At 31.2% G+C, this 15,378-nt stretch overlaps 1 protein-coding gene across 1 annotated transcript; it reads left to right on the top strand.

Annotated features, from left to right (window-relative positions):
* The first annotated feature begins 1,517 nt into the window (after window positions 1-1,517).
* LOC106428207 (beta-galactosidase 15-like) lies at window positions 1,518-6,086 on the top strand. The gene is made up of 12 exons (XM_048759800.1): window positions 1,518-1,663; window positions 3,468-3,573; window positions 3,664-3,872; window positions 4,188-4,254; window positions 4,344-4,436; window positions 4,535-4,678; window positions 4,762-4,850; window positions 4,938-5,043; window positions 5,146-5,233; window positions 5,308-5,426; window positions 5,506-5,667; window positions 5,778-6,086. The coding sequence occupies exons 1-12, from the start codon at window positions 1,518-1,520 to the stop codon at window positions 6,084-6,086; spliced, it is 1,638 nt and encodes a 545-aa protein (XP_048615757.1).
* Window positions 6,087-15,378: the final 9,292 nt, after the last annotated feature.

Genomic DNA, 15,378 nt, shown 5'->3' on the forward strand with positions numbered 1-15,378 from the left:
ATCAAAATATTTTTTTACAAGATTTATAAATTATTTTTAAAATAAACCGGTACCAGACGACTTACACTTCAGTCGTCCAGACGACTTCCAACATCTCAGACGACTCAGACGATTTACTAGGGCTATATTCGTAAAAATGGCTTCTGTTTTTTGGTCACAAGGGGCTGAGCTGTAATTTCACTAGGTTTTTAGGTTAGTTTTGCATTTGATTCAAGTTTGAGTATAAGTTTGAGGTTAAAATCAAGTTGTGGGTTAGTTTTGGCAAAAACCCCTTATTTTTTTATCTTGTTTAGTTGGATTCTCATGAAAAGAAATCGATAGGTTAAACAAATGTTTCAAAATTTGTTGTGTTATTGTTTTGTCTATAAATTACAAAATTTATTGAATTGATATGTTTAATTATTGCACCCTTAAATAATATTGTATTAAGACATTAGAGATCTATGTTTTGAGTTGTTTTGTCAAAATTGTACAAAAATCTATGCTTTTTCATATTTGTCACGAAAATTTATATGTTAAACTTACTTTTACAAAATTCTTACCTTTGTCACGAAAACAAAAATCTATGTTTTTCTTATTCGTCAATGTTCTCACACTTTCAAAGAATATATTAGCTTAGTCACTTACTTATTTTTTTTTACAAAACAAAGTATCGGAGTCTTGAAAGTTGAATTCATATTATTGTAACTATAGATAAGAGTTTCGCATTACATACTTAGTGATTCTTGTATATGTGTCCAAGAAAGTTTCAATGGCTTAGTGGTAACTGCCCTATATTTATTTATCTTGTTTAGTTGGATTCTCATGAAAAGAAATCGATAGGTTAAACAAATGTTTCAAAATTTGTTGTGTTATTGTTTTGTCTATAAATTACAAAATTTATTGAATTGATATGTTTAATTATTGCACCCTTAAATAATATTGTATTAAGACATTAGAGATCTATGTTTTGAGTTGTTTTGTCAAAATTGTACAAAAATCTATGCTTTTTCATATTTGTCACGAAAATTTATATGTTAAACTTACTTTTACAAAATTCTTACCTTTGTCACGAAAACAAAAATCTATGTTTTTCTTATTCGTCAATGTTCTCACACTTTCAAAGAATATATTAGCTTAGTCACTTACTTATTTTTTTTTACAAAACAAAGTATCGGAGTCTTGAAAGTTGAATTCATATTATTGTAACTATAGATAAGAGTTTCGCATTACATACTTAGTGATTCTTGTATATGTGTCCAAGAAAGTTTCAATGGCTTAGTGGTAACTGCCCTATATTTATTTCATACTAACCCAGGTTCGATTCTTTTCTTCGCCTTGTTTTTTCTTTTTTTTTACGAAAAAATAAATGAGATGACGTGGCAACTTCGGACTATCTGATTGGTTGATTTTTCTATCCTACGTGGACACCTTCTCCATGGCTTATATTTGCCTTTTAGTATTGTATATAATAATACTTTTTTGCATTAAATAAAATCATTAACCCTTTTTCGCCATTCTCTTTGACGTACACGAACATGAGCTTGTCGCCGCATTCGGAAAGTTTTTCCAGCGAAGATGATTTCGGCAAGACAGTGAGTTTGAGAAGAACTGAAGCACTTTCTTCTTCAGTCGTTTGTTTGCCGCCACCACCTACGGTGAAGAGATTGACTGGAATCGCGTTGTGATCCGGAGGATTAACTGATATATTAGGAGGTAAGGGATATGGTGAGGAGTGAGGAGGATTTACATGTGATGCTGAACGAGAGAGGATGCAATGTGTGAACGGGCGATGCTGAATGAGAGAGGAGGAAATGGGCGATGCTGGATGAGGAGAGAGGAGAGAGAGGGCGAGATGAGAGTGAGGGTAATGCTGGGAAAAGAGATGAGAGAGAGATATCGATTTTGGGAGGAGATAGGAGAGAAAGTGGATGATGATGTATCACTCTTGGCTCTATCTCTTCTCTTCCGTTCTCCTTTGATGGTTTCATATATTTTTACTCAGTTTCCCAAAGCTGTTTCGATTTGTTTCACAAAAGATATGCATACATACAAAATTTCAAGCTTGAGGCTTCCATCATAAGCTTAAAATAGTCAATTATCTTAATTAACAGATGAGTCTATCTCTCTCCAACAAGCTTATTGAAGCCATTTTGATCCCAAATCTTATTGTTGGCCAAAAGAATTTGTTTCCATTCTTTTGCTTAATTTTTCACAAATTTTGTTGGCTTCCAACGAAAATTTTGAATATTATAATAAGAATTAGGTTTCAAAAAAGAGAAAACGAATAAAAAAAATTTAGTAGCATTGTAGAGAAAAATAACTTTCTTCTTGCAAGGATCATAAGATAAACCTATTTTTTAAACTATTGACATTTCTTTTGTCATACCGGGTCTGCAACTTCAACCGTTAGGTTATCCAACTTTAGCTGTTAAATTATAATTTTAATTACTAAAACATCCTCCGTGTCCAAATAACTTATACCATTTGCCATAGCACCTTAAACCTCTACAATTTACAAACTACGCAACAAATTTGATAGTTATATTACCTTAAATTTTGATTCCCATAGAAATCTAGAGATGCTAAATGGTTTAGATGTTTGAAAATAATATATGCTATTTCTTTTCTACAACATTTTTAATTCTCATTTGTAAACAGAAGTGTGAATGAGTATGTTTTAATTTTAGTTAAACAAAACTAGACATAGAGCATTGCGTTTTTATAGCTAAAATATAACAAAGAAAATCAAACTCTTTACTAACATGTAACCCAAAATTTTAAAATCTAACTATTTTGAATCTTAAGTGGATCAAAATCATATTTTTGTATATATTAATGGGTCTCGTAAATCATTTAATATCTTCCTCTTCATTAAGTTAGTATAACATTTATTCAATGCTCATTCACAAATTTGATTAACACAAACAAGATATTTATTATATAAAAAAATAGGTAGTCAAGTCAATTAGTTTTATCTCCTTTATAAAAATGGAAAGTATTAAAAAAGTTATTCAGACTTAAACTAGTTTAAAATTTAGAGGAAAAATATATAAATAAATATGATGTTTTTAAAATTTACATTATTTGCAAATCAAATAATTTTTCATATTCAGACATGTTTTAAGATTAGATGAATTGAGAACAAATTTCAACAACCAAGCTACATTGATTCAGATTTTTGGCATAAAATATGTTATTATCCAAATCGGATTTAAGTTGAAAACGAGGATAAATAATTTTTTATTGGTTAAAAATTTCACAAAATTAGTTAAAAAATTTAACAAAATTTATACTAAAATAATATGGCAGTTAGAATTTTGTTTTTGTTTTCTGGAATATCTATAATTATCCATATTATCTTTAGGTAACGATTTTATACCCCTATAAAAGCTTTGTTTCCTTTCATATTTCTTCATTCAAAAACCATTCTTCTAAGTAAATATGGTTTTTCTAAGATTTCTTTTATGTTTTCTTTTCGTAAGTAGTGTCTATGCCACAATTGTTTCTCATGATGGCCGAGCCATTACCATAGATGGTCACCGCCGAGTTCTCCTTTCTGGTTCTATCCATTATCCTAGAAGCACTCCTGAGGTATTTAATCTACCTTACATCAAACAGTATGTGTGGTCCTAGTATTTTATGTTTGCTACTAATTATAATCGTTTTTGTTAATATGTTTAGATGTGGCCGGATCTTATCAAAAAAGGTAAAGAAGGAGGTCTTGATGCGATCGAAACATATGTCTTCTGGAATGCGCATGAGCCTACTCGCCGTCAATATGATTTTTCTAGAAAATTAGATCTTATTCGATTCCTGAAAACCATTCAAGATGAAGGATTGTATGGTGTTCTTCGCATAGGACCATATGCATGTGCTGAGTGGAATTACGGGTAATATACTTAGAATGGATTTAGGTAGTCTCTTAAAGTGCAATATATACCAGTTTAATACATTTTGATGATAAGTTAGCTTCTTGTATGGTCATAATGCGATTTTCCATATAATGTTTTGATCAATAAATGGTCCAATGGATTGATTTTATTAATCATTATACCAACACTTATGTATCATAAATGTCAGTACTAGTCTTTTAATTATAGTATATTTTTTAAGAAATTATTATAATGAGTTGGCTTCTTGTACGATGATATTACTGTTTCTCTTGTAATATTTTTGACCTGGATTTTTTTAATTATTGTAAACAGAGGATTCCCAGTGTGGCTGCACAACATGCCTGGAATGGTGTTCAGAACTACAAACAAAGCATTTATGGTAGTCTTACCAGATGATCAATATATATATTTTTATCATATATGTAGTGTTATTTTCAATTAAATTTTATATGAATGATTTATATATAGGATGAGATGCAAAACTTCACAACTATGATAGTAGACATGGTCAAGAAAGAAAATTTATTTGCATCACAAGGAGGCCCAATTATTCTTGCTCAAGTAAATCGATTTAATCTTTTAAATACATTATGTGGTGTTTCTTAATGTTATATACAATTCTTAACAATATTTATCTTTTTGTTTTATTAATCTTGCAGATAGAAAATGAGTATGGAAATGTAATGGGACCCTATGGAGAATCGGGTAAAGAATACATTAAGTGGTGTGCAAACATGGCTCAGTCTCTTGATGTTGGTGTTCCATGGATAATGTGTCAACAAAATGATGCTCCTCAGCCTATGGTAATAAGATCAGTCTAGTTATAATGAATATATATTTAATATATTCAAAGGTTAATTATTTTAAATTGTTTCTGCTTTTATAGTTGAATACATGTAATGGCTTTTATTGTGACAATTTTGTACCAAACAATCCCAACACTCCTAAGATGTGGACTGAGAATTGGACCGGATGGTAAGTTTTATTTTCAGTATGATTATATTCTTATTATTTTTTAAATATTTTATCATAATATATTTATTTTGTCTTCTATTTGTTTAGGTTTAAGCAATGGGGTGGTAAAAATCCTCATAGAACAACCGAAGATGTTGCATTTTCGGTTGCAAGATTCTTCCAAAGAGGAGGAACTTTTAATAATTATTATATGGTAAAAATATAATAATGAAATTTAACTTATTTATTAAAATAAGCTCACAAAAAATCGACATTAACTAGAAAGAGTAATTGAATTTTTTTATTATTATTGTAGTACCATGGAGGCACGAACTTTGACAGAACCGCAGGTGGTCCATACATCACAACTTCGTATGATTATGATGCTCCCCTTGACGAATATGGTAAATTTAAAATATATTCATATACAAAAATATTTTAGAAGTTTCTATTTTTACTTACATGGGAAATCTATTAGGTAATTTGAGTCAACCAAAATACGGGCATTTGAAACAACTTCATGATGTTCTTCACTCAATAGAGAAAACTCTCACATACGGAAACATCTCCACCATTGACTTTGGAAACTCTGCATCGGTAATATTCTTGTTATTTTTTTATCAGTATTGTACATGTTATTCTTGAAATAATTACTTATCATGAATATATTACATAGGCAACAATTTATAAAACCGAAGAAGGATCAAGCTGCTTTTTTGGAAATGGAAATGAAAATTCAGATGCAACAATTAGTTTCCAAGGAGAATCTTACGTTGTCCCGGCTTGGTCTGTTACCATTTTACCGGATTGCAAAAATGAGGCTTATAACACCGCCAAGGTTTTTTTATTTAAAATTTTCTTTTGTGGACTTTAAATTTTCATACTAACAACCATTATTCATTCAAAGTTGTAACCAAAGTTCATTTTTTGTTGGTTTTATATTTTCAGATTACCACTCAGACTTCAATGATGGTTAAGAAACCAAATGAAGCTGAGGATACCCCTTCAACTCTGAAATGGTCATGGAGACCAGAGAACATGGACAACTTCCTTTTGAAAGGAAAAGGAGAATCTACACAGACACAACTATTTGATCAGAAAGTAGTCACCAATGACCAAAGTGATTATCTATGGTACATGACTACCGTTAAGTTTAAAAAACGAGATCCGCTTTTGGGTAAAACTATGTCTCTTCGCGTCAACAGTACTGCTCATGTCCTTCACGCTTTCGTCAATGGAAAAAATATTGGTAAGTAACTCTTATATGTGTTTTACATATCTCAATAACACCACCTTACCAAAAAGTCTTTGATTTATATTTTTAGGTAATCAACACGCTGAGAATGGAAAATTTAACTATGTATTTGAGAAAGATGTGAAGTTTAAGTCTGGTCGTAATGTCATTGCTCTTCTTAGCATAACTGTGGGACTTGCGGTAAGTTCTTAGATATTATTTTATCTTGTATTTATTTTTAAAGTTAAAACTCTTATTTTTTTATATTTTAACTGAAAATAAAAATTTGACAATTTTTTTTTGATAGAACTATGGTGCTTTCTTTGAAAGTAAGCCGGCTGGAATCACTGGACCCATTTTTATTACTGGAATAAATGGTGATGAAACTATAGTTAAGGACTTGTCTGCTCATAAATGGAGCTATAAAACCGGTTTAAATGGGTTTGACAACCAACTCTTTAGAACGGAATCAATGTCTAAATGGTCAGTTGAAAATGTACCGTTTAACCGAACCATGACTTGGTATAAGGTAAAGAGATGTTATTATATATAAGATAACAAACCAAACACTTGTTGATTTATTATCAAATCAAATCATTCCATTTTTTCTTTCAGGCTACATTCAAGTCTCCCCTGGGAAATGATCCAGTTGTTGTCGATCTTATGGGACTTGGAAAAGGTACAGCTTGGGTCAATGGAAACAACATTGGACGTTATTGGCCGGCATTCATTTCAAGCGAAAATGGTTGTGATGCAAAATGTAATTATAGAGGTGCTTATCATGCTGAAAAATGTTTGACCAATTGTGGAGAACCCACACAAAGATGGTACATTTTCCACATCTTATTAGGTTCTAGAATCAAATATGTTAATGTTAAACCTGAGAAATCTTTACATGGATTTTGTTGCTTTGTTATTTTCTTGAACAGGTACCATGTTCCTCGTTCTTTCTTGAATGCAGAAGGAGATAACACACTAGTTTTGTTTGAGGAGATGGGAGGAAACCCATCGCTTGTCAGTTTCCAAACTACTAGAGTGGGAAGTGTTTGTGCTAACGTCTACGAGAAAAAAATTATTGAGCTTTCATGCGACAGAAAACCCATTTCTGCCATCAAATTTGCATCCTTTGGTAACCCAAATGGCAATTGTGGATCTTTTGAAAAAGGAACTTGTGAATCAAGTAAAAACACGGTTGATATTCTCACACAAGAATGTGTTGGAAAAGAGAAGTGTTGCATTGATGTCTCTACGGAAAGGTTTGGAGCACCAGATTGCAGTGGTGCTCCTAGAAGGCTCGCTGTCGAAGCTATATGTTAAATTGTTTTCTAGATTTATGTTGTTTTCTTTATCATATTTCCAAATTATGCTATATATTTTTTCAAAGATTTAATTCTTTTAATATTTATTGGTGATTGTTTTATTCAACAAAAGAACACATTCTTATATACATTTTACACGGTCATCTTCTTTCCCAAAACATTCATGGTCATTTCTTCTCCGCCATCATCACTCTCTCTGAAAAATTGAATAATTTTTCCCTTCAATATTTATTATTTTTCTTTTTAATATATAACAATGACTAAACCGTGTTAGCTCAGTTGGTAAATAAATAGTTTTAGTGTAATAAGATACACGAGTTCAATTCTTATTTAGACATTTTTATTTTTATTTTCTTATTAAATAAAATCTTGAGCTTACAACCAATCACACAAAATGATAGAGAAAAAAATATCAAATTTGAAAGCGTAACAGAGTGTTTTATTTTAAAGAAATAGTATATAAATACTTGAAGTATATAAGACTATATCTTAAATAGTATATTAGACCCTCTATAAATAGTATAGTTCGCACTAGTCCAATGTATAGTTTAATGGTTCAATGCTTTTTGGCCATCTTTGATTTTCAATAATATAACCATATTATGTTATCATTTGTAAATGCTTATTTTGATAATAAGTACAAACCAAGCGATTCATAACAATGATACATCAACAAAACATACCAAATGTTTATTTACTGTGCAGCCACATTTCTATTCTACTTCGTCAAATAGAATGAAACACTACACATAACACACTGCAACTGAGCGACATGACGTAAAGCCGATGGAGTAATTAAGGAGAAGAATGTGGAGACGAATGAGAAGATATGATTTGCAGAAGAGCTGGTGCCGGAGTTGATGGAGGAGGAAAAGAAACCACCACAAAAGGTGCAGAAGAAAATGAGACAGTGGGATAAAGAGACATGGGTGACGACGGCGGTGGAGAGAAGGTTGTGGCAACAATGAAACAACTGGTGATGATGGTAGTCGTTGTGCTGATCAGATGGAATAATATTAAGAAATAATATATATTGCATTGCATTTCATTTCTATTCATTTTCTCCGATCATTTTTACTAACTGACGATGGAGTGTATGTGACAGCAGCAAAAAAAAAAGGGTGCTTCTCTCCATGTCAAATACATAGGATGTGGGGGAAGTGAGTCCTAGAATGTGAATAAGAAAAAGAGGAAGAAAGTGAGGGGTTTGTGCTTTCAAATTTGGTAAACATTAGTAGCGTGAATGTTAGGAAATTGGCAACACAATATTCGTTCCAAATCAACTCTGGTGCGCCTAAAGCCTACGTCGATGAATAGATATATCAAACTAGATTCATTTCTACAGTATCAAATGTGTGGTTATGCTTTGATTAGAGAAACCAGTTAAGAAACTCGAGACGATTACATTAGCCTTTGTTGTTTGAGAGTTTTTAAAAATAAGGATTTGATGGATACTGGTTCTTGTTTGTATAAGAAAATTTAAAAGTTTTATTTAATGCAAAAAAAAAAAATGTCACACTAAGTATTCAAACTCTTGTAAGGTAGCACAAGAAAATTAGATATTTACCAACTGAGTCTGTGCGACTAACTGAATATTAAGGCAAAGAGAATATTTATATATCTAAAAGACAACTCATAAATTTTTTTTTGTGGTTGGCTAATAATATGTTATCAAAGTAGTTTTAAGTGTTATGATAACATTTATTCATTGCTCATACACAAATTTGATTAACACAAGCAAGATATTTATTATATAAAAAAAGAGGTAGTCAAGTCAATTAGTTTTATCTCCTTTGTAAAAAATGGAAAGTATTAAAAATGTTATTCAGACTTAAACTGGTTTAAACATTAGATGAAAAATATATAAATAAATATGATGCCTTTACGATTTACATTATTTACAAATCAAATAATTTTTCAGACATGTTTTAAGATTAGATGAATTGAGAACAAATTTCAACAACCAAGCTACATTGATTCAGATTTTTGGCATAAAATATGTTATTATCCAAATCAGATTTAAGTTGAAAACAAGGATAAATAATTTTTTATGGTTAAAAATTTCACAAAATTAGTTAAAAATTTTAACAAAATTTATACTAAAATAATATGGCAGTTAGAATTTTGTTTTTGTTTTCTGGAATATCTATAATTATCCATATTATCTTTAGGTAACGATTTTATACCCCTATAAAAGCTTTGTTTCCTTTCATATTTCTTCATTCAAAAACCATTCTTCTAAGTAAATATGGTTTTTCTAAGATTTCTTTTATGTTTTCTTTTCGTAAGTAGTGTCTATGCCACAATTGTTTCTCATGATGGCCGAGCCATTACCATAGATGGTCACCGCCGAGTTCTCCTTTCTGGTTCTATCCATTATCCTAGAAGCACTCCTGAGGTATTTAATCTACCTTACATCAAACAGTATGTGTGGTCCTAGTATTTTATGTTTGCTACTAATTATAATCGTTTTTGTTAATATGTTTAGATGTGGCCGGATCTTATCAAAAAAGGTAAAGAAGGAGGTCTTGATGCGATCGAAACATATGTCTTCTGGAATGCGCATGAGCCTACTCGCCGTCAATATGATTTTTCTGGAAAATTAGATCTTATTCGATTCCTGAAAACCATTCAAGATGAAGGATTGTATGGTGTTCTTCGCATAGGACCATATGCATGTGCTGAGTGGAATTACGGGTAATATACTTAGAATGGATTTAGGTAGTCTCTTAAAGTGCAATATATACCAGTTTAATACATTTTGATGATAAGTTAGCTTCTTGTATGGTCATAATGCGATTTTCCATATAATGTTTTGATCAATAAATGGTCCAATGGATTGATTTTATTAATCATTATACCAACACTTATGTATCATAAATGTCAGTACTAGTCTTTTAATTATAGTATATTTTTTAAGAAATTATTATAATGAGTTGGCTTCTTGTACGATGATATTACTGTTTCTCTTGTAATATTTTTGACCTGGATTTTTTTAATTATTGTAAACAGAGGATTCCCAGTGTGGCTGCACAACATGCCTGGAATGGTGTTCAGAACTACAAACAAAGCATTTATGGTAGTCTTACCAGATGATCAATATATATATTTTTATCATATATGTAGTGTTATTTGCAATTAAATTTTATATGAATGATTTATGTATAGGATGAGATGCAAAACTTCACAACTATGATAGTAGACATGGTCAAGAAAGAAAATTTATTTGCATCACAAGGAGGCCCAATTATTCTTGCTCAAGTAAATCGATTTAATCTTTTAAATACATTATGTGGTGTTTCTTAATGTTATATACAATTCTTAATAATATTTATCTTTTTGTTTTATTAATCTTGCAGATAGAAAATGAGTATGGAAATGTAATGGGACCCTATGGAGAATCGGGTAAAGAATACATTAAGTGGTGTGCAAACATGGCTCAGTCTCTTGATGTTGGTGTTCCATGGATAATGTGTCAACAAAATGATGCTCCTCAGCCTATGGTAATAAGATCAGTCTAGTTATAATGAATATATATTTAATATATTCAAAGGTTAATTATTTTAAATTGTTTCTGCTTTTATAGTTGAATACATGTAATGGCTTTTATTGTGACAATTTTGTACCAAACAATCCCAACACTCCTAAGATGTGGACTGAGAATTGGACCGGATGGTAAGTTTTATTTTCAGTATGATTATATTCTTATTATTTTTTAAATATTTTATCATAATATATTTATTTTGTCTTCTATTTGTTTAGGTTTAAGCAATGGGGTGGTAAAAATCCTCATAGAACAACCGAAGATGTTGCATTTTCGGTTGCAAGATTCTTCCAAAGAGGAGGAACTTTTAATAATTATTATATGGTAAAAATATAATAATGAAATTTAACTTATTTATTAAAATAAGCTCACAAAAAATCGACATTAACTAGAAAGAGTAATTGAATTTTTTTATTATTATTGTAGTACCATGGAGGCACGAACTTTGACAGAACCGCAGGTGGTCCATACATCACAACTTCGTATGATTATGATGCTCCCCTTGACGAATATGGTAAATTTAAAATATATTCATATACAAAAATATTTTAGAAGTTTCTATTTTTACTTACATGGGAAATCTATTAGGTAATTTGAGTCAACCAAAATACGGGCATTTGAAACAACTTCATGATGTTCTTCACTCAATAGAGAAAACTCTCACATACGGAAACATCTCCACCATTGACTTTGGAAACTCTGCATCGGTAATATTCTTGTTATTTTTTTATCAGTATTGTACATGTTATTCTTGAAATAATTACTTATCATGAATATATTACATAGGCAACAATTTATAAAACCGAAGAAGGATCAAGCTGCTTTTTTGGAAATGGAAATGAAAATTCAGATGCAACAATTAGTTTCCAAGGAGAATCTTACGTTGTCCCGGCTTGGTCTGTTACCATTTTACCGGATTGCAAAAATGAGGCTTATAACACCGCCAAGGTTTTTTTATTTAAAATTTTCTTTTGTGGACTTTAAATTTTCATACTAACAACCATTATTCATTCAAAGTTGTAACCAAAGTTCATTTTTTGTTGGTTTTATATTTTCAGATTACCACTCAGACTTCAATGATGGTTAAGAAACCAAATGAAGCTGAGGATACCCCTTCAACTCTAAAATGGTCATGGAGACCAGAGAACATGGACAACTTCCTTTTGAAAGGAAAAGGAGAATCTACACAGACACAATTATTTGATCAGAAAGTAGTCACCAATGACCAAAGTGATTATCTATGGTACATGACTACCGTTAAGTTTAAAAAACGAGATCCGCTTTTAGGTAAAACTATGTCTCTTCGCGTCAACAGTACTGCTCATGTCCTTCACGCTTTCGTCAATGGAAAAAATATTGGTAAGTAACTCTTATATGTGTTTTACATATCTCAATAACACCATCTTACCAAAAAGTCTTTGATTTATATTTTTAGGTAATCAACACGCTGAGAATGGAAAATTTAACTATGTATTTGAGAAAGATGTGAAGTTTAAGTCTGGTCGTAATGTCATTGCTCTTCTTAGCATAACTGTGGGACTTGCGGTAAGTTCTTAGATATTATTTTATCTTGTATTTATTTTTAAAGTTAAAACTCTTATTTTTTTATATTTTAACTGAAAATCAAAATTTGACAATTTTTTTTTGATAGAACTATGGTGCTTTCTTTGAAAGTAAACCGGCTGGAATCACTGGACCCATTTTTATTACTGGAATAAATGGTGATGAAACTATAGTTAAGGACTTGTCTGCTCATAAATGGAGCTATAAAACCGGTTTAAATGGGTTTGACAACCAACTCTTTAGAACGGAATCAATATCTAAATGGTCAGTTGAAAATGTACCGTTTAACCGAACCATGACTTGGTATAAGGTAAAGAGATGTTATTATATATAAGATAACAAACCAAACACTTGTTGATTTATTATCAAATCAAATCATTCCATTTTTTCTTTCAGGCTACATTCAAGTCTCCCCTGGGAAATGATCCAGTTGTTGTCGATCTTATGGGACTTGGAAAAGGTACAGCTTGGGTCAATGGAAACAACATTGGACGTTATTGGCCGGCATTCATTTCAAGCGAAAATGGTTGTGATGCAAAATGTAATTATAGAGGTGCTTATCATGCTGAAAAATGTTTGACCAATTGTGGAGAACCCACACAAAGATGGTACATTTTCCACATCTTATTAGGTTCTAGAATCAAATATGTTAATGTTAAACCTGAGAAATCTTTACATGGATTTTGTTGCTTTGTTATTTTCTTGAACAGGTACCATGTTCCTCGTTCTTTCTTGAATGCAGAAGGAGATAACACACTAGTTTTGTTTGAGGAGATGGGAGGAAACCCATCGCTTGTCAGTTTCCAAACTACTAGAGTGGGAAGTGTTTGTGCTAACGTCTACGAGAAAAAAATTATTGAGCTTTCATGCGACAGAAAACCCATTTCTGCCATCAAATTTGCATCCTTTGGTAACCCAAATGGCAATTGTGGATCTTTTGAAAAAGGAACTTGTGAATCAAGTAAAAACACGGTTGATATTCTCACACAAGAATGTGTTGGAAAAGAGAAGTGTTGCATTGATGTCTCTACGGAAAGGTTTGGAGCACCAGATTGCAGTGGTGCTCCTAGAAGGCTCGCTGTCGAAGCTATATGTTAAATTGTTTTCTAGATTTATGTTGTTTTCTTTATCATATTTCCAAATTATGCTATATATTTTTTCAAAGATTTAATTCTTTTAATATTTATTGGTGATTGTTTTATTCAACAAAAGAACACATTCTTATATACATTTTACACGGTCATCTTCTTTCCCAAAACATTCATGGTCATTTCTTCTCCGCCATCATCACTCTCTCTGACAAATTGAATAATGTTTCCCTTCAATATTTATTATTTTTCTTTTTAATATATAACAATGACTAAACCGTGTTAGCTCAGTTGGTAAATAAATAGTTTTAGTGTAATAAGATACACGAGTTCAATTCTTATTTAGACATTTTTATTTTTATTTTCTTATTAAATAAAATCTTGAGCTTACAACCAATCACACAAAATGATAGAGAAAAAAATATCAAATTTGAAAGCGTAACAGAGTGTTTTATTTAAAAGAAATAGTATATAAATACTTGAAGTATATAAGACTATATCTTAAATAGTATATTAGACCCTCTATAAATAGTATAGTTCGCACTAGTCCAATGTATAGTTTAATGGTTCAATGCTTTTTGGCCATCTTTGATTTTCAATAATATAACCATATTATGTTATCATTTGTAAATGCTTATTTTGATAATAAGTACAAACCAAGCGATTCATAACAATGATACATCAACAAAACATACCAAATGTTTATTTACTGTGCAGCCACATTTCTATTCTACTTCGTCAAATAGAATGAAACACTACACATAACACACTGCAACTGAGCGACATGACGTAAAGCCGATGGAGTAATTAAGGAGAAGAATGTGGAGACGAATGAGAAGATATGATTTGCAGAAGAGCTGGTGCCGGAGTTGATGGAGGAGGAAAAGAAACCACCACAAAAGGTGCAGAAGAAAATGAGACAGTGGGATAAAGAGACATGGGTGACGACGGCGGTGGAGAGAAGGTTGTGGCAACAATGAAACAACTGGTGATGATGGTAGTCGTTGTGCTGATCAGATGGAATAATATTAAGAAATAATATATATTGCATTGCATTTCATTTCTATTCATTTTCTCCGATCATTTTTACTAACTGACGATGGAGTGTATGTGGCAGCAGCAAAAAAATAAGGGTGCTTCTCTCCATGTCAAATACATAGGATGTGGGGGAAGTGAGTCCTAGAATGTGAATAAGAAAAAGAGGAAGAAAGTGAGGGGTTTGTGCTTTCAAATTTGGTAAACATTAGGAGCGTGAATGTTAGGAAATTGGCAACACAATATTCGTTCCAAATCAACTCTGGTGCGCCTAAAGCCTACGTCGATGAATAGATATATCAAACTAGATTCATTTCTACAGTATCAAATGTGTGGTTATGCTTTGATTAGAGAAACCAGTTAAGAAACTCGAGACGATTACATTAGCCTTTGTTGTTTGAGAGTTTTTAAAAATAAGGATTTGATGGATACTGGTTCTTGTTTGTATAAGAAAATTTAAAAGTTTTATTTAATGCAAAAAAAAAAAATGTCACACTAAGTATTCAAACTCTTGTAAGGTAGCACAAGAAAATTAGATATTTACCAACTGAGTCTGTGCGACTAACTGAATATTAAGGCAAAGAGAATATTTATATATCTAAAAGACAACTCATAAATTTTTTTTGTGGTTGGCTAATAATATGTTATCAAAGTAGTTTTAAGTGTTATGATAACATTTATTCATTGCTCATACACAAATTTGATTAACACAAGCAAGATATTTATTATATAAAAAAAGAGGTAGTCAAGTCAATTAGTTTTATCT

The sequence above is a fragment of the Brassica napus genome, chromosome C6 (genome assembly GCF_020379485.1).
Source record: "Brassica napus cultivar Da-Ae chromosome C6, Da-Ae, whole genome shotgun sequence".
NCBI classification, from domain to species: Eukaryota; Viridiplantae; Streptophyta; class Magnoliopsida; order Brassicales; family Brassicaceae; genus Brassica; species Brassica napus.